Source organism: Oncorhynchus tshawytscha, unplaced genomic scaffold, assembly GCF_018296145.1.
Source record: "Oncorhynchus tshawytscha isolate Ot180627B unplaced genomic scaffold, Otsh_v2.0 Un_contig_2903_pilon_pilon, whole genome shotgun sequence".
NCBI lineage: Eukaryota > Metazoa > Chordata > Actinopteri > Salmoniformes > Salmonidae > Oncorhynchus > Oncorhynchus tshawytscha.
The window spans coordinates 552,221-573,758 of NW_024609804.1; the positions used below are offsets into that span (position 1 = coordinate 552,221).

The following is a 21,538-nucleotide window of genomic DNA, read 5'->3' on the forward strand; positions in this document are numbered from 1 at the left end:
ACGTAGAATAGAATAGGCGAGCTATATCAGATACGTTTCTTGGCCTTTTAGAAAGATATTTAATGCTATTCTAGTACACTCTATATGACTGGACACATTAGCAGAATATTTGTCAAATCGAAAAAAAATCCGGGGTAGCCTAGTCTACTCTGCTAACAATGATAAACAGATCAATACATATGACGTATCCATAAAATAGGCCTACGAGAAGGGGAGACGCACAAAGTTGTCAATTATGTCTGAGTGTTGGAGTGTGCCCCTTGCCATCTGTAAATAAATACATAACAAAATAGAAAATCATCAGCTTAATATTAGGAATTTGATGTATGACATTTACTTTAACTTTTTACTTTCACTCAAGTATGAATATTTAGTACTTTTTCCACCACTGACTAATGGTTTTGTGTGAAACAATACAGTGTAGACAAGGTTATTCAATAAAATATTACATAGTGCTCCCTACAACATACTGTAACCTTGTACTAGATGGTTTGTGATTCATTTATGCATTATTTGAATTTAGGAAATCTACTATAGGTTAAATGCACTTACGTTGTGTAATTTAACATGTGCACTTGTCTAATGTGAATGAATGTTGTCAATGCTTAGTTACTTGAGCTGTTGAAATGAGATAGTTGAAAAATGAAATATATATTTTTTAGAATAAGAAAGTGCCAGAACTGTCAAGAAAATAACTTTTGTGTCCGTTGCTCTTTAATACTACTGTCCAACTCAGATTAAGTCTGAGGCTGGTAACATCAACAGTGAGGACAAACCCAGTCACTGGGTCCTGATTGTGAGAGTGGAGCCCAGTTTGCACTGCAGGATCCAGAGATGGCATCAGTGAAACTGGAAGACTGCAGTCAAACATTGGAGCTGAAAGTCAACATTAAAGATGAAGAAGAGGAGGAGAAGATTGGCACATCTGTTAGTCATGGTAAGAGCAGGTTCTATCTATTTATAAGTTATCTTCATAAGCTAGACCTCCATAAGCTATCACCCAGTCTATTGCTAGGTAGTATTCTGTAATTCTGACATCACACATGACCCCTGACATTCTTTCGCTTGTGTTGTTCATTCCAACTTCCCACTGTGCATGAAATGTTACAGTAGAACTGTTTCATGATGAACTGTTTCAGTGAGAAGGTAGATGTTACTTCATTCTACTGAGACTTGCATAGTTTGACACCAGTATTGTCAGAATTTGTTTGATTAAATTCCAGTTATTTCAGGAAGATCACTGAAATTACAATTCTCTTCAATGCCTTTCAAAGAGGAACATTTTAAATAGAACTTTGGTTTATTTGAATTGACTAATTAAAAATGGAATTGACCTCAACTCTGGTAGTTACTAACCCTTGTGATAATGAGTGGAGGGTGATATGGCATGTATACATTTGACATGTATATCACACCAACTGACTGGTTCTTCTGATGTTGTTCACACAGGAGACCATGTTGAGACATTATCTACATCCAGAGAGCAACAGCAGGAACATCCCAGAGCTAAGAGGTCTCACCACTGCCCACATTGTGAGGAGATTTTCCCATTTCTATCAAAGCTAAAAATACACCTACAAATACACACAGGAGAGAAGCCTTATTCCTGCACTGACTGTGGGACACACTTCACAACATCAAAGGCTCTGACAGTTCATCAGAGAGTGCACACTGGAGAGAAGCCTTACTCCTGCTCTGACTGTGGGAAGAGTTTCTCAGGATTGGGTCACTTAAAAAGACACCAACGTATACACACAGGAGAGAAGCCTTACTCCTGCTCTGACTGTGGGAAGAGTTTCTCGCAACAGAGCAGCTTAAACTCGCACAAACATATACACACAGGAGAGAAGCCGTACTACTGCTCTGACTGTGGAAAATGCTTCACAGCATCATTTGAGTTAAAAGTTCATCAGAGGACACACACAGGAGAGAAGCCTTACTACTGCTCTGACTGTGGGATGAGTTTCTCTCAACAGAGCAGCTTAAAGTCACACCAACGTATACACACAGGAGAGAAGCCTTACTCCTGCTCTGATTGTGGCAAGAGTTTCTCTCATCAAAGCAGCTTAAAATCACACCAACATATACATAAAGCAGAGAAGCCTTACTCCTGCTCTGACTGTGGGAAGTACTTCACAACATCAGCTGAGCTAAAAGTTCACCGGAGAACACACACAGGGGAGAAGCCTTACTGCTGCTCTGACTGTGGGAAGAGTTTCTCTCAACAGAGCAACTTAAAAACACACCAACTTATACATACAGGAGAGAAGCCTTTCTCATGCTCTGACTGTGTGAAGTGCTTCACAACATCATCTGAGCTAAAAGTTCACCAGAGAACACACACAGGAGAGAAGCCTTACTCCTGCTCTGACTGTGGGAAGAGTTTCTCTCAACAGAGCAACTTAATAACACACCAACGTATACATAAAGTAAAGAAGCCTCATCAGTTCTCTCAGGCCAGTTAAGATTAGTCACTCCATCACTTCATTCTCATCTCATAAAGGAAGTGGTAACAGTGTATTTGATAACATTACCAGAGAGTAACACTATTGTAATCCTATTGTTTCTCACTGTGAGAGAACTGTGCAGAGAAAAGGGAGCGTTATAGAATGTTAGCCTCTCTTTACTGATCAGTGTGCACCTTGTCAGTTCTGGTGTGTTTTGTTTGCTTCTACTGTAAAGATATTGAGATTACTTTGGATTTGCCCTTAGCGTTGAAAACCCTCTGAGGGATCGCTTGTTAAAACAATGGAGGGAGGTACTGCTTCCCTCTGCAGTTTTCTGTGGGAATGAGTTAGTAGACACAACATGTGTCAGATAGAGATGGTGTGATGATCAGTTTTCTGTGGGAATGAGTTAGTAGACACAACATGTGTCAGATAGAGATGATGTGATGATCAGTTTTCACCTTTAGTTTGGGTGGATACTTTTATTCCTACTAAATGTGTTTTGTTTAATGATACACAGGTTATAAAACAAATTGGTTTATTAAATTGTCTTTTAAAACTAGATTCACTATTTTAGTCATTGATGATTAATGTATTTGGATAACTGCAATGAATTTCATTGAATTACTAATGAAAAATAACTGTTCTACATTAATTTTGCTGGTCAACCTCTGGGTTATCTTTACAGAAAATACAATGTTTTTGTTGCCAATCAAAATATATTTACATGAATCTACTCAAAAACATGTCAATACACCTTTACACATCACCACGGGGACAAGCCACTTTGCTAGCCACCAGTATTTTTCTACAATTCATACAAATATATGTTAATCAGTATAAAGGACTTACATGTTTTCTTATGTAAAACCAGTTAAATAAAATGAAAAATGTATTTGTCTTGTTTCATTTTCAATAGTTTTATAAGGTGCCACAGTCCAGGGACAGCATTACCACAACAATTCAAGAATGGCCCACTTACTATTGGGGAATTAGAATTCAAGAATTCTTAGAATTCTATTTAGCATTTTGGGACAAAGTAGCTCCCGTGTTTACACATGACAACACATATGTCACTTAATTCAGTGCTTCCTAGTTCCATGTATCAAACAGTTATTCCAGTTATACTAAAATCTGTCAAATCTGTAGGATCCCCTGCTGTTTTACAAGGTGCACCTGTGTAATGATCATGCTGTTTAAATCAGCTTCTTGATATGTCATACCTGTCAGGTGGATGGATTATCTTGGCAAAGGAGAAATGCTCACTAACAGGGATGTAACCAAATTTGTGCACAAAAGTTGAGAGAAATAAGCTTTTTGTGCATGTAGAACATTTCTTTACATTTTTACACTGTTGACGTACACATTATTTGGATTGTATACAGGGTGATGAAAACAATCTGTACATTTGTCATTTGAATTAACTATCCCTTTAATTGGAGTTCCATTGGAGTTTCATTTAGTTAGAGGTGGATGTGCTCTAAAGCCTGTCCTATAAATAAACATTCATTTATTTTATAAAGAAAACTGCTTTTGTCATCTCTTAAGGAGGCTAGGCGAACCTAACGAGTGTGCTCTCATACTCCCTTAAAGACCTTTGCTTAAAAAAAAAAGAAAACAGCGGCAGCTGTATGTCCACTTTGAGACGCCATAGACCCCTTTCTGTGTTTACAAACAGGTCACAAAATGTCATCATAATATATGCACATAATTCTTCCAAACTCTTTCGAATGGGAAGCATTCTTGCAACTTAGACAAACTGATGTGAAAAAATGATGTTACAAATGATTTCAGTAGTCCTACATTGCCACAAGTTAGGGTACAATGGGGGAATTGCTGACACAAAAAAGCAACGTTTGGGGGAAAAAATGGTATGTAGATTAAGGTCACGCTTAGGTGAGTAAACTGTAAAGGGAAATAAATGGCTACAGTTACCCTGGTAGAAGATTATGGCATAGGGTTTCGCACAGGTGTGTTAATCTAGTTTATCAGTTTTATTTAGAAATGATTTGGTAAGTAATACTTCAAAGCCAAGTCTAGTTGTCTTATTTTCATTATTTTAATAAAATATGTGGAGGTGGAAATGGTGTTGCACGTCACCATTAATATCAGCACTACCTGCACATTCATTTTCATTGTTCTTTATTTGTTGTTCCTTTTCCATACAATCCATTATGTACAATTGCACTAAATATTATTTGAAGATGTTAAATCCCAGCAGTCTTTAAAATGACATTCAGGAGCAAAAGATTTTCAATAGTTGTTTTAAATTCATGAAACAAATTGGAATGGAAAAGAACATTAAAGAACACTGGAATATAACATTTTACAACAATAACTTAACTAATTAATTCAGTGTAACATTGATGTGGCAACTCTCTTATGCTCTGCTATTGCACGATTCTAATGTGTACATAGGTCACAAATAAAGCTATGCCCAGTAAAATCGGAGCACTCATGAGTTCCACACCTACACTGCTCCCACCTAATCCAGTCCCCACATGTGACTGAAAACAGGGGGAGAGATGCAAATTTAAAATCTCTCTCTAAACACTTAGCTAGCTATCTAGTTACATGACATAACATGCTGTGTAAAATATCTAAAAGGCTATAAAGTAACATTAACTCTAAAGCTGTCAGTCACTAGTGCAAACATTTACAACTGCAATTAAGCTACGGTATGTTTTTAATGTAGTTTACCTCAGACGATCTGGTAGGAAGGTTGTTAACTAGCACTCCTAGCAGCTTTTGCTGACGAGCTAGCAGTTACTGCTTGTGAAGTTGCTAGCAAGTTAGAATAAACTAGTGCTAACTGTGTTCGAATACTAACATACTGTATACTACATACTTAATGAGTGTATGCTACATACTATTAGTTCATTTTAGTATACTGTAAATGAACAGTATGCTCTCAGTTGAGCGTGCTGGCTCTTCGCATGTCTAGCTAGTTAGTGTAACAAATTACTAGTTAGACATTTTACGACTTTGGGTGTGTTCTTAAATTCAATCTGGAGTGCCTGGGTGTGTTCTTAAATTCAATCTGGAGTGCCTGGGTGTGTTCTTAAATTCAATCTGGAGTGCCTGGGTGTGTTCTTAAATTCAATCTGGAGTCCCTGGGTGTGTTCTTAAATTCAATCTGGAGTCCCTGGGTGTGTTCTTAAATTCAACCTGGAGTCCCTGGGTGTGTTCTTAAATTCAATCTGGAGTGCCTGGGTGTGTTCTTAAATTCAACCTGGAATGCCTGGGTGTGTTCTTAAATTCAATCTGGAGTCCCTGGGTGTGTTCTTAAATTCAACCTGGAGTCCCTGGGTGTGTTCTTAAATTCAATCTGGAGTGCCTGGGTGTGTTCTTAAATTCAACCTGGAGTCCCTGGGTGTGTTCTTAAATTCAACCTGGAATGCCTGGGTGTGTTCTTAAATTCAACCTGGAGTCCCTGGGTGTGTTCTTAAATTCAACCTGGAGTGCCTGGGTGTGTTCTTAAATTCAACCTGGAGTCCCTGGGTGTGTTCTTAAATTCAACCTGGAGTGCCAGAGTGTGCTCCAAAACTCAGAGCATTGTCAGATTGTCCGTTTTGTAAATTCAGAGCGCACACTAGATTAGGGTTGATTTGAGCACTCTGTGACCTTACAACAGCATTCAAACACCCACGCTAACATTGGCTAGCTTGCTAGCTACTTCCAGACTCAAATGAGACCACTCTGACCATTTTAATCGTCCTAGCAGAGCTAGTTAAGCAGTTGTCATGTTATCCAGAGCGTTGGTGACTGTAACTGTGCTGCTGGCAACAATTTAATGACGCTTTTTTTTGCGTTTACTGACACCGGCCATATGCAACAGGTGTTGAGCGCTCGTAAATTCATTATTCTGCGTTCTGGTACACTCAGATGAGAAAAATCAGGGTAGATAACTCTGAAATCGGTGTGGATAGCCCGAGCAAATTTATGAAAGAACCCGAATGTACATTGAGATTGCACAACGTCTATACCATTTAGCTAAAGCTAAGAATGACAGAAATAATCAAGTCAATAAACGTTGGGTAGTTACTTAGATAGCCTATAGTTATGTACTGGCAAGTTGGATGTATATTTAGTCAACTAATGTTAGGTAGCTAGCTAACAACATACTGGGACATACTGCTGTAATGATACGCTATGTGGTTCGTAAGGACAGCGTAGCTAACGAATTGTCAGCTAATATAACGTGTAAGGTAACTTATTTGAAAAGTCATTACTTTACCTATAGCCATACTATGACGAATAAGGATACTATATACTAAATTCACATCACAAATAGTACGGTTAGTGCGGTCAGTATGAGTATTCGAACACAGTGATTGCCTAAATGACAGGTCGAAACACATTCATAACCATTAAGGGATAACTAGGCCCCGGAAGTAGGGCGAGTTGCCCCCAACACACTCATCCACCATATTACAACTTTACAATTTTTTCCCCCAAATGTTTCTCTCTAAACAAGTTATTATTTATCTTAAGGCTTTCCTACTTGTATGTTTAAAAAACTATTATAGATCTAACTTAATTGATATATATCTACAACTTTTTTTCCCATAATAATAATAATATTTTTTTACCACAAAATCATTTGGTTTAAATATCTCCAAAAGTTGTGATGACACAAAGGAAATTGGGAAAATAATTTGGTGTGGTCCTAATGTGAATTACAGGGGGGTTGAACAACTCTGGAGAGACCTGAAAATAACTGTGCAGCGACACTCCCCATCTAACCTAACAGAGCTTGAGAGGATGTTTCCCTCAATCCCGACCAGTCTTTTATTTTTTACATTTTTATTTCACCTTTATTTAACCAGGTAGGCTAGTTGAGAACAAGTTCTCATTTGCAACTGCGACCTGGCCAAGATAAAGCATAGCAGTGTGAACAGACAACACAGAGTTACACATGGAGTAAACAATTAACAAGTCAATAACACAGTAGAAAAAAAAGGGGAGTCTATAATCATTGTGTGCAAAAGGCATGAGGAGGTAGGCGAATAATTACAATTTTGCAGATTAACACTGGAGTGATAAATGATCAGATGGTCATGTACAGGTAGAGATATTGGTGTGCAAAAGAGCAGAAAAGTAAATAAATAAAAACAGTATGGGGATGAGGTAGGTAAAAATGGGTGGGCTATTTACCGATAGACTATGTACAGCTGCAGCGATCGGTTAGCTGCTCAGGAGATGAAAGTCTCCAACTTCAGCGATTTTTGCAATTCGTTCCAGTCACAGGCAGCAGAGAACTGGAACGAAAGGCGGCCAAATGAGGTGTTGGCTTTAGGGATGATCAATGAGATACACCTGCTGGAGCGCGTGCTACGGATGGGTGTTGCCATCGTGACCAGTGAACTGAGATAAGGCGGAGCTTTACCTAGCATGGACTTGTAGATGACCTGGAGCCAGTGGGTCTGGCGACGAATATATGGAGCGAGGGCCAGCCGACTAGAGCATACAAGTCGCAGTGGTGGGTGGTATAAGGTGCTTTAGTGACAAAGCGGATGGCACTGTGACAAACTGCATCCAGTTTGCTGACTAGAGTGTTGGAAGCAATTTTGTAGATGACATCGCCGAAGTCGAGGATCGGTAGGATAGTCAGTTTTACTAGGGTAAGTTTGGCGGCGTGAGTGAAAGAGGCTTGTTGCGGAATAGAAAGCCGACTCTTGATTTGATTTTCGATTGGAGATGTTTGATATGAGTCTGGAAGGAGAGTTTACAGTCTAGCCAGACACCTAGGTACTTATAGATGTCCACATATTCAAGGTCGGAACCATCCAGGGTGGTGATGCTGGTCAGTCTCCCAGTCGCTGCCACTGAAAAACATCCCCACAGCATCATGTTGTCACCACCATGCTTTACCGTAGGGATGGTGCCAGGTTTCCTCCAGATGTGACACTTGGCATTCAGGCCATAGAGTTTAATCTTGGTTTCATCAGACCAGAATCTTGCTTCTCATGGTCAGAGTCCTTTAGGTGCCTTTTGGCAAACTCCAAGCGTACTGTGATGTGACCATTTACTGTGGAGTGGCTTCCGTTTGGCCACTCTACCATAAAGGCATGAATGGTGGAGTGCTGCAGAGATGGTTGTCCTTCTGGAAGGGTCTCCCATCTCAAGAGGAACTCTGGAGCTCTGTCAGACTGACAATCGGGTTCTTGGTCACCTCCCTGACCAAGGCCCTTCTCCCCCGATTGCTCAGTTTGGCCGGGTGGCCAGCTCTAGAAAGAATCTTGGTGGTTCTAAACTTCTTCCATTTAAGAATGATGGAAGCCACTGTGTTATTGGGGACCTTCAATGCTGCAGAAATGTTTTGACACACTTCCCCAGATCTGTGCTGACACAATCCTGTCTCGGGGGGTCTATACGGACAATTCATTCGACCTCATGTCTTGGTTTTTGTCCAAGGAATTTAATTTACCACAGGTGGACTCCAATCAAGTTGTAGAATGATCTCAAGGATGATCAATGGAACAGGATGCACCTGAGCTCAATTTCGAGTCTCATAGCAAAGGGTCTGAATAATTATGTACATAAGGTATTTCTGTTTTATATTTTTTTATACATTTGGAAAAAGGTCTAAAAACCTGTTTTCGCTTTGTCATTATGGGGTATTGTCTGCATATTTTATCAATTTTAGAATAAGGCTGTAAAGTAAGAAAATGTGTAAAAAAAAAAAGTCAAGGGGTCTGAATATTTTAAGAATACTCTGCAAGACATGGCAGAGCCAGGGTGAACTTCCCCTTTAACCTGTAGTTGTTGGCTTTTTACAGGAAGCTACCCGCGCATGCGCGCATCATTCTTCAGGATAAAGGATACGCCAGAATTGTGTATCCGTTTCAAATCTATTACTACTGGTATGTAATAGTACGTTTTAAGATCGAAAGAACATGTCATAACATTATAGGTAACAAATACGTCAAGGTATTATCACGTTTTGTTAAAGTTTTTTTTGTGCTATTTTTTTTGTCAAACCGCGTGAGTGAACTTGATCACTTTTTTACAAGTCACATAGTTAGATAATTTGTGTTAGTCTGAGTGGATGTATATCATTTCGTCAAGGCAATTTCATAAGGATACATTTATTTGAGATTTCTGGGTTCGTTTTACATGTCGTTTTTGGTTTTGTGTAAAATGGCGGCTCCTATCAGGTCTGCGTCAACACACTTCAGTGTCGGCACAGAGGGTGGAGCAGAGAGACAATTTCACGATTGCACTACTGTTTTGAAGCTAAATGTAATGATTATCAGTTTTCTACATGTGTACTAATATTCAGAGACATTCAGTTGTTTCTGTCTATCTGTAAATGTTACTATGGTGTGAATGGAAATACTATTGGTTTTTGATTTGAAAAATACAGTGAAGACCATGTTATTCAGGAAAATAGTACATAGTGTTGCCTGAAACATACTGCAACCTTGTACTACATGTTTTATGTTGTTGTAATTTATGCATTTATGTGAATTCAGAAATCTACTATAGATTAAGTGCATTTAAGTTCTATAGCCTAATTTAAAGTGTATACTTTGTCTAATGTGAATTAATTCATGTTTCATGATCTCATGAATTCATAATTCATGAAATCAGTGCTTGAATTGGACAGGAGCTCACCGGGGCTGAGTACCAGCACCTCTAATTTCTACTGTTTGAGCTCATGTTCCTCTTATAGAATATTAGCTCAACGGTGTTGTGGAGCTCCTGCACCTAAATATAAACAATATTTTTAAAGAATAAAGAAAGTGCCAGAACTGTCAAGAGTAACTTTTGTGTCTGTTTCTCTTTATTACTACAGACCGACTCAGATTAAGTCTGGGGCTGGTAACATCAACAGTGAAGACAGACCCCAGCCTGCCTCTTATTGGGAATTTTCCAGTAAATGTGTGCACATTATACATCTTAGAGTAGTCAGCAGAATAAGTGCACTCTATATGTGTCTAGGTCATTAGGCACCATTAAACATGCATCTGTCTTGGGAGTGGGCATGTCTGTTTATTTTTGTACCATTGCTATGGCCTAATATTTACTGTTGCTATGGTTACACCACAAATGCCCTACATGCACCTGTCTTGGGAGTGGGCGTGTCTGTTTATTTTTGTACCAATGCTATGGCCTAATATTTACTGTTGCTATGGTTACGCCACAAATGGAATCTATGCCCTAATGTGAAACCAAGCTAAAATTAGTGCAAGGCAATAAGATAAGGGTGGGTAAATGCCAGCGGGGATGAAACATTAACATAAAGAGGAGTTACTATGTGTGTGAGGTAAGGAGGAAAACTGTATAAAAAAAAGTTTGTGCCAAGGCTGGAAAGACATTGACTGAATATTTCCATTACACTCTCTCCTTCCACACTGAGTCCAAACCTACAGTCACTGGGTCCTGATTGTGACCGTGGAGCCCATTTTGCACTGCAGGATCCAGAGATGGCATCAGTGAAGCTGGAAGACTGCAGTCAACCACTGGAGCTGAATGTCAACATTAAAGATGAAGAAGAGGAGGAGAAGATTGGAACATCTGTTTCTCATGGTAAGAGCAGGTTCTAAGTTTGTTTTTCATTCCAACTTCCCACTGTGCATGGAAAGTTGCTGTAGAACTGTTTCATGATGAACTGTTTCTATGAGAAGGTAGATGTTATTTCATGCTACTGCCTAGGGATGCATGATATATCGGTAAACATATCGGATGTGTAGTTTAACGCCGATGTGCAAAACCGATGTCAAAGCTGACATGCATACAAATTTATTTATATAGCCCTCCTTACATCAGCTGATATATCAAAGTACTGTACAGAAACTCAGCCTAAAACCCCAAACAGCAAGCAATGCAGGTGTAGAAGCAAGGTGTCTAGGAAAAACTCCCTAGAAAGGCCATTACCAAGGAAGATACCTAGTTAGGAACCAGGCTATGAGGGGTGGCCATTCTTCTTCTGGCTGTGCCCGGGTGGAGATTATAACAGAACATGGCCAAGATGTTCAAATGTTCATAAATTACCAGCAATGGTCAAATAATAATAATCACAGTAGTTGTCGAGGGTGCAACAAGTCAGCACCTCAGGACTAAATGTCAGTTGGCTTTTCATAGCCGATAATTGAAAGTATCTCTACCGCTCCTGTTGTCTCTAGAGAGTTGAAAACAGCAGGTCTGGGAAGGTAGCATGTCCGGTGAACAGGTCAGGGTTCCATAGCCGCAGGCAGTTGAACAGTTGAAACTAAACTGGAGCAGCAGCACGGCCAGGTGGACTGGGGACAGCAAGAAGTCATCATGCCAGGTAGTCCCGAGGCATGGTCCTAGGGCTCAGGTCCTCCGAGAGAGAGAAAGAAAGAGGGAATTAGAGAGAGTATACTTAAGTTCACACAGGACACCGGATAAGACAGGAGAAACACTCTAGATATAACAGACTGACCCTAGCCCCCCGACACATAAACTACTGCAGCATAAATACTGGAGGCTGAGACAGGAGGGGTCAGGAGACACTGTGGCCCCACCCGATGATACCCCCGGACAGGGCCAAACAGGCAGGACATAACCACCCACATTGCCGAAAGCACAGCCCCCACACCCCTAGAGGGATATCAACCACCAACTTACCATCCTGAGACAAGGCCGAGTATAGCTCACAAAGATCTCCGCCACGGCACAACCCAAGGGGGGACGCCAACCCAGACAGGAAGACCACATCAGCGACTCAACACACTCAAGTGATGCACCCCTCCTAAAGATGGCATGGAAGAGCACCAGTAAGCCAGTGACTCAGCCCCTGTAATTAGAGTTAGAGGTTAGAGGCAGAGAATCCGAGTGGAGAGAGGGGAACCGTTGCTCCAGAGCCATTCCGTTCACCTTCACACTCCTGGGCCAGACTACACTCAATCATATGACCTACTGAAGAGATGAGTCTTCAGTAAAGACTTAAAGGTTGATACCGAGTCTGCAAGTCTCTCACATGGGTAGGCAGACCATTCCATAAAAATAGAGATCTATAGGAGAAAGCCCTGCCTCCAACCTATATAACGTAGGTACCGGACGTAATGAACTCACGTGAAATTTTGCGCTACACGTGCAACACAGCATTCCTAACCTAGCCCACCATGTCTGCTGTGTGGATCGAGCAGTCATTTGAAAGAGTAAGGACATTTCAGTGAAACAAAGGCGAAATCCATTAAAGCCAAGATAATGGAATTCATTGCCCTTGACAATCAACCGTTATCTGTCGTGGGTGATGTTGGCTTTCGCCGACTGGTCAAGCACCGGTTAATAACACAACCAAGTGCGCTATTTTTCCGATGTTGCCCTACCGGAGTTACACAGTAATATTGTCACTGCTATTAGCTTCACGACATACATACTATGGAAAGCCGTTTGGGTCTTTCCGTGTCAAAAAAAGATACAGTAGCACTGTCAAAGCTGTACATGATTTAGGAATCCTTGTGAGTAAGTATTAGCTAGGTTGCCACTTGATGTTTGCCTATTGAAAATGAACTTCAGTTCATGAAAATAAATAGCCAGCTACTTAACCCTGTTGCCGAAAGTTTCCGTTATAAGCAGCCAACTAGCTTCATCTGGCTAGTGAGGCTCGACCGGACCGGGTTATGTGTTGTGATGCTAGCCACAATAAGGATTAGGCACAAAAGTGGAATTTGCCGTTGGTCTTCAAAATAAAAGTATGTCATTGACAGTGATGCCAATGAATACAAATAATATAATTATGCCATACTTTTATTTTGAAGGCTACCCGCAAAGTCCACTATTGTGGCTAGCAACTGAAACAGATTATGTCGGTTTGCTATGTTTTGGGGGAAGAACATTGTTTGCATCCATTAGCTTTTTTTTAATGACCAGCACTGTAGGTGTACGAGACAACTAGCATCATAGCATATGTAGTGATGAATCGTTGACAAATGAAATACAACTGAGAGTGTAATCAATGTGTAAAAACTACGTAAACGTGTAAAATTAATATGTGACGGGAAGTCATATTCAGGTCCTGATTGGTCAACAAGCTTATTTGACACGTATTTGACATGTATCTTTTTCGACACGCAAAGACCCAAACGGCGTTCCATAGAAGTCCTGGTTGAGAATGAAACGACTGAACAAATGAACGAAACAGCACAGCAAGTAAGTGAAATAACTAGGTTTTGATTATGTTGTACTGGTAATGGGGACATATGTAAATGTCAACAAAATAACTTTTTGGTGTGTGTGTGTGTCCGTAACCTTTATTTAACTAGGCAAGTCGGTTAAGAACAAATTATTTGTTACAATAACGGCCCGGACTACGCTGGGCCAATTGTGCGCCGCCCTATGGGACTCCCAATCACGGCCGGTTGTGATACAGCCGAGAATCAAACCAGGGTCTGTAGTGAAGCCTCGACCACTGAGATGCAGTGCCTTAGACCGCTGCGCCACTCGGGAGCCCCTTGAAGTGTTGAAGGTCCCCAAGAACACAGTGGCCTCCATCATTCATTCTTTAACTTTTTATTTTATTTGTTCCTAGTAGGACAATCAACAATTACAGAAATACAATAGATTTTTTTTATTCCCCCAACACAAAGACAGACAAAAACATATAACAACCAGACAAATAAATAACAAGTTAACGTTGATGTCAACGTTGTGAACAGAGTGTCCCATGGTGGCGGTGGGGTTATGGTATGGGCAGGCATAAGCTACAGACAACTGCATTTTATCGATGGCAATTTGAATGCACAGAGATACCGTGACACGATCCTGAGGCCCATTGTCCTGCCATTCATCCGCCACCGTCACCTCATGTTTCAGCATGACAACGCACAGCCCCATGTTGCAAGAAAGACTCTGTACACAATTGAAAATGCTGAAAATGTCCCAGATCTTCCATGGCCTGCATACTCAGACATGTCACCCTTTGAGCATGTTCGGGATGGTCCGGATCGAAGTGTACGACAGCTTATTCCAGTTCCCTCCTATATCCAGGAAGCCTTTGAAGAGTGGGATAACATTCCAGATGCCACAATCAACAGCCCGATGAACTCTATGCAAAGGAGACATGTCCCGGAGGAGGGAGCAGCATCTATCCCCTTCTCCGGTGCTTCATTTGTAAATTGGGAGGTGCCGGTACAAAAAGGGAGCGCGAGAAGGGGTAACCTGGGGGTCTCTGATGTATCAGAACGCATAAAAAATAGAACATCACCTTTATAATAAAGCATTGCATTTATTATCATGGCTTTTGTGTACTGGCATATTATTCTTTTTTTAATATGATTTATTTAATCTTTATTTAACTAGGCAAGTCAGATAGGAGCAAATTCTTATTTACAGTTACGGCCTACCCCGGCAAAACCGGGACGATGCTGGGCTAATTGTGCACTGCCCTATGGGACTCCCTATCACGATGTGATAGAGACTGGATTTGAACCAGGGACTGTCGTGATGCCTCTTGCACTGAGATGCATTGCCTTAGACCGCTGCGCCACTCGGGAGCAGTGGTGTTGAGCCGAAGTTACACACATGGAGTACATTTATTGTAGCCTTTTATAAACCGATTTCATGCAGTTCTACATAATTTTAGATGACTGGAGACTTTTGAAGAATAATTTTTAATACCTCACAAATGACCAAAATGACAGACTACTTTGACACGGATAAACTGAGAATCTGAGATCAATAGAAAGACATTGTCTTCAATCTATCAATAGCCTAGGCCATGTGTGAGGAGAAACACATTGTACAATATGAGGAGGAAGTTATAGTCCTAAACAAGCTTTCCATCACTCACCCAATGATGTGCAGCTTACTCACCTGTATTTTCTTTTCAGCAGGATCCATTTGCTTTACAACCTGTGTTTTCCAGTGATTGTATTATAAATATTGCTAAAGGCCTGTTTTGGCTGCATGCTGTTAACTAACAGATTTGCCACATGTTCCTGACTGTAGAAATGCCTTGTGATTTGGCTACACACAATCCACAACTAGGCTATTTAAAAAAAAAAAGCTATTGATCCTCTGTGGATAAATTATAGTCTTACTCCTGGTTTAGTATTGGGAATTATTTCATTTCTTTCTGAACAGACTGCAGAGTTCCCACAGCTATTATTCTATTAGGAAATAAATGAAATGCAATGCTGGAGAGATGAGAGTTGTCAACTCATCTAAACTCAGCAAAAAAATTAACTTCCTCTCACTGTCAACTGCATTTATTTTCAGCAAACTTAACATGTGTACATTTTTGTATGAACATAAGATTCAACAACTGAGACATAAACTGAACAAGCTCCACAGACGTGATTAACAGAAATGGAATAATGTGTCCCTGAACAACGGGGGGGCGGGTGGGTCAAAATCAAAAGTGGCCCCCAGCTGCATTAAGTACTGCAGTGTATCTCCTCCTCATGGACTGCACCTGATCTCTAGGACACATCTACATATTTCTCGAGCTCTGAAGTGCTCGTGTGCAATAACTCAATTCACCTTTGCATTCCTTCTAAACAAGGCAATTAAAAAATTAAAAAACTTCTGCAAAGGGTAATGTCTACAAATATTAGTCCACTCTGTTCATAACAGATTTTAGTTTTGGGAACAGAAAACTGTTTTGAGTCATTTATTAATTTATGTAAATTCAAGAAATCTACTATAAGTTAAGTTTAGTTACATTGTGTAGTGTGTACTTTTGTCTAATTTGAATTAATTCATGTTTTGTTGTCAATGCTTACCTACCTGACCTATTGAAATGAGATGGACAGGAGCTCACTGGAGCTGAGTACCGGCACCTCAATGTTCTACTGCTTGAGCTCATGTTCCTCTTATAGAAAAATAGCTCAACAGTGTTGTGGAGCTCCTGTATCTAAATAATAACAGTACTGGCACCCACAATGAGTACATACACCTATTTCAGTCCAAGTCAAGCACTGAATTTGATAATTGAACAAGAAGAAATAGAATATATTTTAATTGACAATAAAGAAAGTGCCAGAACTGTCAAGACAATTAACTTCTTGTGTCTGTTTCACATTGTTACTACAGGACGACTAGAATTAAGTCTGAGGCCAGTAACATCTATTGTGAGGACAAACCCAGCCTGCCCCTCTCCTTCCACACTATGTCCAAACCTACATTCACTGGGTCTTGATTGTGACAGTGGAGCCCAGTTTGCACTGCAGGATCCAGAGATGGCATCAGTGAAGTTGGAAGACTGCAGTCAAACACTGGAGCTGAATGTCAACATTAAAGATGAAGAAGAGGAGGAGAAGATTGGGACATCTGTTTCTCATGGTAAGAACAGGTTCTTTCTATCCAAGTTTGTTTCATTCCAACTTCCCACTGTGTATGAAAAGTTGCAGTAGAACTGTTTCATGATGAACTGTTTCAATGAGAAGGTAGACGATATTTCATGCTACTGACACTTGCATGGTGTGCCACCAGTATTGCCAGCATTTGTTTTATTCACTGGGCTGTCTGGAGTGATCAGAGAGGAGACTAAAGAAGTGACGGAGACAAACTGCTGGTGTTTTTAAAGTTCTACGATTGAATTTATTAAATTTTTTTAAATGTACCTTTATTTATTATTTACATTGACATCCTACACCCTGCCAAACCCGGACGACGCTGGGCCAATTGTGCACCGCCCTATGGGACTTCCAATCATGTGATACAGCCTTGTTACCAACCCTTGTGATAGTGAGTGGAAGATGATATGACTCTAATTAATTTTAATTTTTTTAAAATAATTTTAATGACTTTAAGAAAGGTTTTATTCTCTTTTGTTTTGTACAGCCTACTGATATGAATAAATATGTCACCTGGTACAGCAGAAGAGGACTGGCCACCTCTTTTAGCATGGTTCCTCTCTACGTTTCTTCCTAGGTTCCTGCTTGCTAGGGAGTTTTTTGTGTGACCACTTTGCATCTACATCTGCATTGCTTGCTCTTTGGGGATTGAGGCTGGGTTACTGTAAAGCACTTTGTGACAACTTCTGATGTAATAAGGGCTACATAAATACATGTGATTGACATGTATATCACATCAACTGACTGGTTGTTCTGATGTTGTTCATACAGGAGACCATGTTGAGACATTCTCTACATCCAGAGAGCAACAGCAGGAAGATCACAGAGCTAAGAGGTCTCACCACTGCCCACATTGTGAGGAGATTTTCCCATTTCTATCAAAGCTAAAAATACACCTAAAAATACACACAATAGAGAATCGGTATTCCTGTACTGACAGTAGGAAGAATTTCACAACATCAAAGGCTCTGACAGTTCATCAGAGAGTGCATACAGGAGAGAAGCCGTATTCCTGCTCTGACTGTGTAAAATGCTTCACAACATCAACTGAGCTAAAAGTTCACCAGAGAACACACACAGGAGAGAAACCTTACTCCTGCTCTGATTGTGGATCGAGTTTTTCTCAACTAGGCACCTTAAAACACCATGAACGTATACACACGGGAGAGAAGCCTTACTCCTGCTCTGACTGTGGAAAGAGATTCTCTGTACTGGAACACTTGAAAGCACATGAACGTATACATACAGGTGAGAAGCCTTACTCCTGCTCTGAATGTGTTAAATGCTTCACAACATCAACTGGGCTAAAAGTTCATCAGAGAACACATACAGGAGAGAAGCCTTACCCCTGCTCTGATTGTGTAAAATGCTTCACAACATCATCTAGGCTAAAAGTTCATCAGAGAACCCATACAGGAGAGAAGCCTTACTTCTGCTCTGACTGTGCTGTGAGTTTCTCTCTACTGAGCCACTTAAAACGACATACACATATACACACAGGAGAAAAGCCTTACTCCTGTTCTGACTGTGGAACGAGTTTCTCTCTACTGAGCCACTTAAAACGACATACACATATACACACAGGAGAGAAGCCTTACTCCTGCTCTGACTGTGGAAAGAGTTTCTCTGTACTGGGTCACTTAAAAAGACACCGACATGTACATACGGGAGAGAAGCCTTATTCCTGCTCTGACTGTGTAAAATGCTTCACAACATCAACTGAGCTAAAAGTTCATCAGAGAACACACACAGGAGAGAAGCCTTACTCTTGTTCTGATTGTGAAAAATGCTTCACAACATCAACTGGGCTAAAAGTTCATCAGAGAAAACACACAGGAGAGAAGCCTTACTTCTGCTCTGATTGTGTAAAATTCTTCACAACATCAACTGGGCTAAAAGTTCATCTGAGAACACACACAGGAGAGAAGCCTTACTCCTGCTCTGACTGTGGAAAGGGTCTCTCTCGAATGGGTCAGTTAAGAAGACACCAACGTAAACATAAAGGAAATAGACCCCAAAACTACTAAAGTAGTTCTTTAAAGCTTTTTTTGCTTTAGTACTTTACACCACTGTATGCATCCATGCCGTGTGTCAGCATTGCAGGCTGGTGGTGTGATGGTTGGGGTGTGTTTTCAGGGCACACATTGGGCCCCTTGATAAAAGATGAACAACATTTGAATGCCACAGGATATCTAAACATCATTGCCAATCAGGTGCCTCCCTTCATGGCAGCAGTGTATCCATCTGCAAATAGATTTCTTCAGCAGGATTATGCCACAAGGCTTGTCCAGGAATGGTTCCAAGAACATGACAGTGAATTCAGTTTACTGCAGTGGCTTGACGAGTCACCAGATCTCAATCCAGTTGTGCATCTGTGGGAGGAGATGGAACGAGCTATTTGGAGGAGATATCATTTCACAGCCAACTTGACACAATTGTGGGAAGCATTGGAGTCAACATGGGCCAGCATCCCTGTGGAACGCTTTCAACACCTTGGACAGTCTATGTCCTGATGCATTGAGGCTGTTCTGAGGACAAAGGGGGTACAACTCAATATTATGAAGGTGTTCCTAATGTTTTGTACACTCAGTGTATGTCAGAAAAGATGGTGTGATGATCAGTTTTTAGCATTAATTTGAGTGGATTGTTTTGTATTACTAAACAACTTTTGTTGAATGATAAACAGGCTATGAATCAACTACTTGTGTTTATTAAATTTTATTTTAATATTGTATTCATTATTGTAGTCATTGATGATGAATGTATTTGAATAACTGTGCTGAAGTTAATTGATCTGGCGGCAGGTAGAAATGAGTAAAAATAAAGAAAAACCCTTGACTGAGTAGGTGTGTCTCTTGAGCATAACATACCCCAAAACACTGTACATATCCAGAAGTGGACCTAGAAGTTTGTCCTTAATTATCTTCTAAATATCTATTGGGAGCCCGACTGGACCTGCCTTTTTACCTCCCTTCATATTGAAAATAGATGTTTCAACACAATCCAATTCCTTTTCCAGATCCAATTTAGTGTCTTCTGACATAGAGGAAAAATCAAAACCTGATTAGTTATGTTCTCAGGAGATTCAAAGGTATAAAATGTATAATTTGCCCCATAATACATGCTTTGAAAGCCTCCCATCTGGTAGTCGCTGACGTTTGGTCAGTGTTCAATGTAAAATAAACATCTATATGCACTCCAACATCATGTAAGATGTCTGGGTCCTGTAACCATCTGGGATGCAAATGCCATCTAGGAGGATCCTTTTACCAGTTTTGTATCCCTATAGAATAATGACACAGGGGAATGGTCACTCAGAACAATACTATCATATCCACTTCCTGCTACATTGGGAAGCAATGAGCAAGAAACTAAAAAGTAATCTGTACGAGAATGATTTAAATGTTGAAGAGTAACGTGTTTACTCCCTTTTCCTCAGGTTCTGAATCCTCCAAGGTTCACATAGATTAAAGTCCTTAAAGAAATGCTGTAATTTCTTTCTACTTTGCGAATGGAAAGTGTCTAACCAGAGGAGCGATCTAGGGGAGGATCAATTAAAATCCCCTGCCATTTGGAAGGAAGGTTATCAATAGAAATGGGATCATCATCATTAGGACCATCAACATTAAAAAGATGAATATGCTCATTCAAAGAGGTTCCTGTATCAAAATGTATCTACCAGATGTATCAGTTATAATATTATCCACTTGAAACGGAAACGATTTGTGAATTAAAACCATAACAGAATGAGAATGAGAGGAGAAACAGGATGCTATTACTTGCCCTTGCCATCTCCTGCGTACTTTAAGTAGCACATCCTTCAACAAGTGGATTTCTTGTAGGAACACAATAGACGAATGAAGTTGTTTAAGCCTAGTAATCACCTGTTTAAGCTTGGATAGTTTACAAACTCCACAGACATTCCACAAAGTAAATTTCATTTTTGAATTTGAAGTCATTTAACCAAGATGTAAACATGGAATAAGCTATAGCATAAAGGAATATCTCAAATATGTTTAGTAACCACAACCTCATTAATATTTTGCAGTGAGAAAAATATGTAAAGATCTGTTGGAACAAACAAAAAGAAATCTATGCTAACAACAGGTAAACACTGAACCCATTTCCACTATCTCCCTAACCCCTAACCGAGACTACCAACTCTTCCCCTCCCACCTCCCCCTAATCGTAGCCTGGTGGACGACTGATCCATTAAAGGGAGCAGTCTAACCTAACGATGCTAAACAAAACAAAGTGTCTCCTGCCTTCTCTCGGCCATTACTCCTCACGAGCAAAACAAAAGGCATATCTAGCAAGATGATATGTGATATATCACAACAAAAGGCATATCTAGCAAGATGATATGTGATATATCACAACAAAAGGCATATCTGGCAAGATGATATGTGATATATCACAACAAAAGGCATATCTAGCAAGATGATATGTGATATATCACAACAAAAGGCATATCTGGCAAGATGATATGTGATATATCACAACAAAAGGCATATCTGGCAAGATGATATGTGATATATCACAACAAAAGGCATATCTGGCAAGATGATATGTGAAATATCACAACAAAAGGCATATCTGGCAAGATGATATGTGATATATCACAACAAACGGCATATCTAGCAAGATGATATGTGATATATCACAACAAAAGGCATATCTGGCAAGATGATATGTGATATATCACAACAAAAGGCATATCTGGCAAGATGATATGTGATATATCACAACAAAAGGCATATCTGGCAAGATGATATGTGAAATATCACAACAAAAGGCATATCTGGCAAGATATGTGAAATA

General features: G+C 40.1%; 1 protein-coding gene across 6 annotated transcripts; it reads left to right on the forward strand.

Moving 5' to 3' along the window:
* The first annotated feature begins 199 nt into the window (after positions 1-199).
* On the forward strand, positions 200-19,560 carry LOC112242005 (gastrula zinc finger protein XlCGF17.1-like). 6 transcript variants are annotated; one of them, XM_042318358.1, is made up of 4 exons: positions 9,193-10,982; positions 16,455-16,703; positions 17,086-17,108; positions 17,205-17,481. In XM_042318358.1, the coding sequence occupies exons 1-4, from the start codon at positions 10,880-10,882 to the stop codon at positions 17,292-17,294; spliced, it is 465 nt and encodes a 154-aa protein (XP_042174292.1). In that variant the 5' UTR covers positions 9,193-10,879; the 3' UTR covers positions 17,295-17,481. The 6 variants fall into 6 exon arrangements, with proteins under 6 accessions (XP_042174291.1, XP_042174290.1, XP_042174292.1 ...); XM_042318354.1 differs by lacking the exons at positions 17,086-17,108; positions 17,205-17,481 and adding an exon at positions 17,489-19,560 and having other exon boundaries at positions 9,216-9,313; positions 10,249-10,982; XM_042318355.1 differs by lacking the exons at positions 17,086-17,108; positions 17,205-17,481 and adding exons at positions 13,499-13,571; positions 17,489-19,560 and having other exon boundaries at positions 9,235-10,982.
* The last annotated feature ends 1,978 nt before the right edge of the window (positions 19,561-21,538 follow it).

Coding starts and splice junctions, on each gene's coding strand:
- LOC112242005 (XM_042318354.1), top strand. CDS start 10,880: ATGGCATCAGTGAAGCTGGAAGACTGCAGTCAACCACTGGAGCTGAAT. Junction 10,983..16,454: donor TGGAACATCTGTTTCTCATG/GTAAGAGCAGGT, acceptor TTGTTACTACAG/GACGACTAGAATTAAGTCTG. Junction 16,704..17,488: donor TGGGACATCTGTTTCTCATG/GTAAGAACAGGT, acceptor TTGTTCATACAG/GAGACCATGTTGAGACATTC.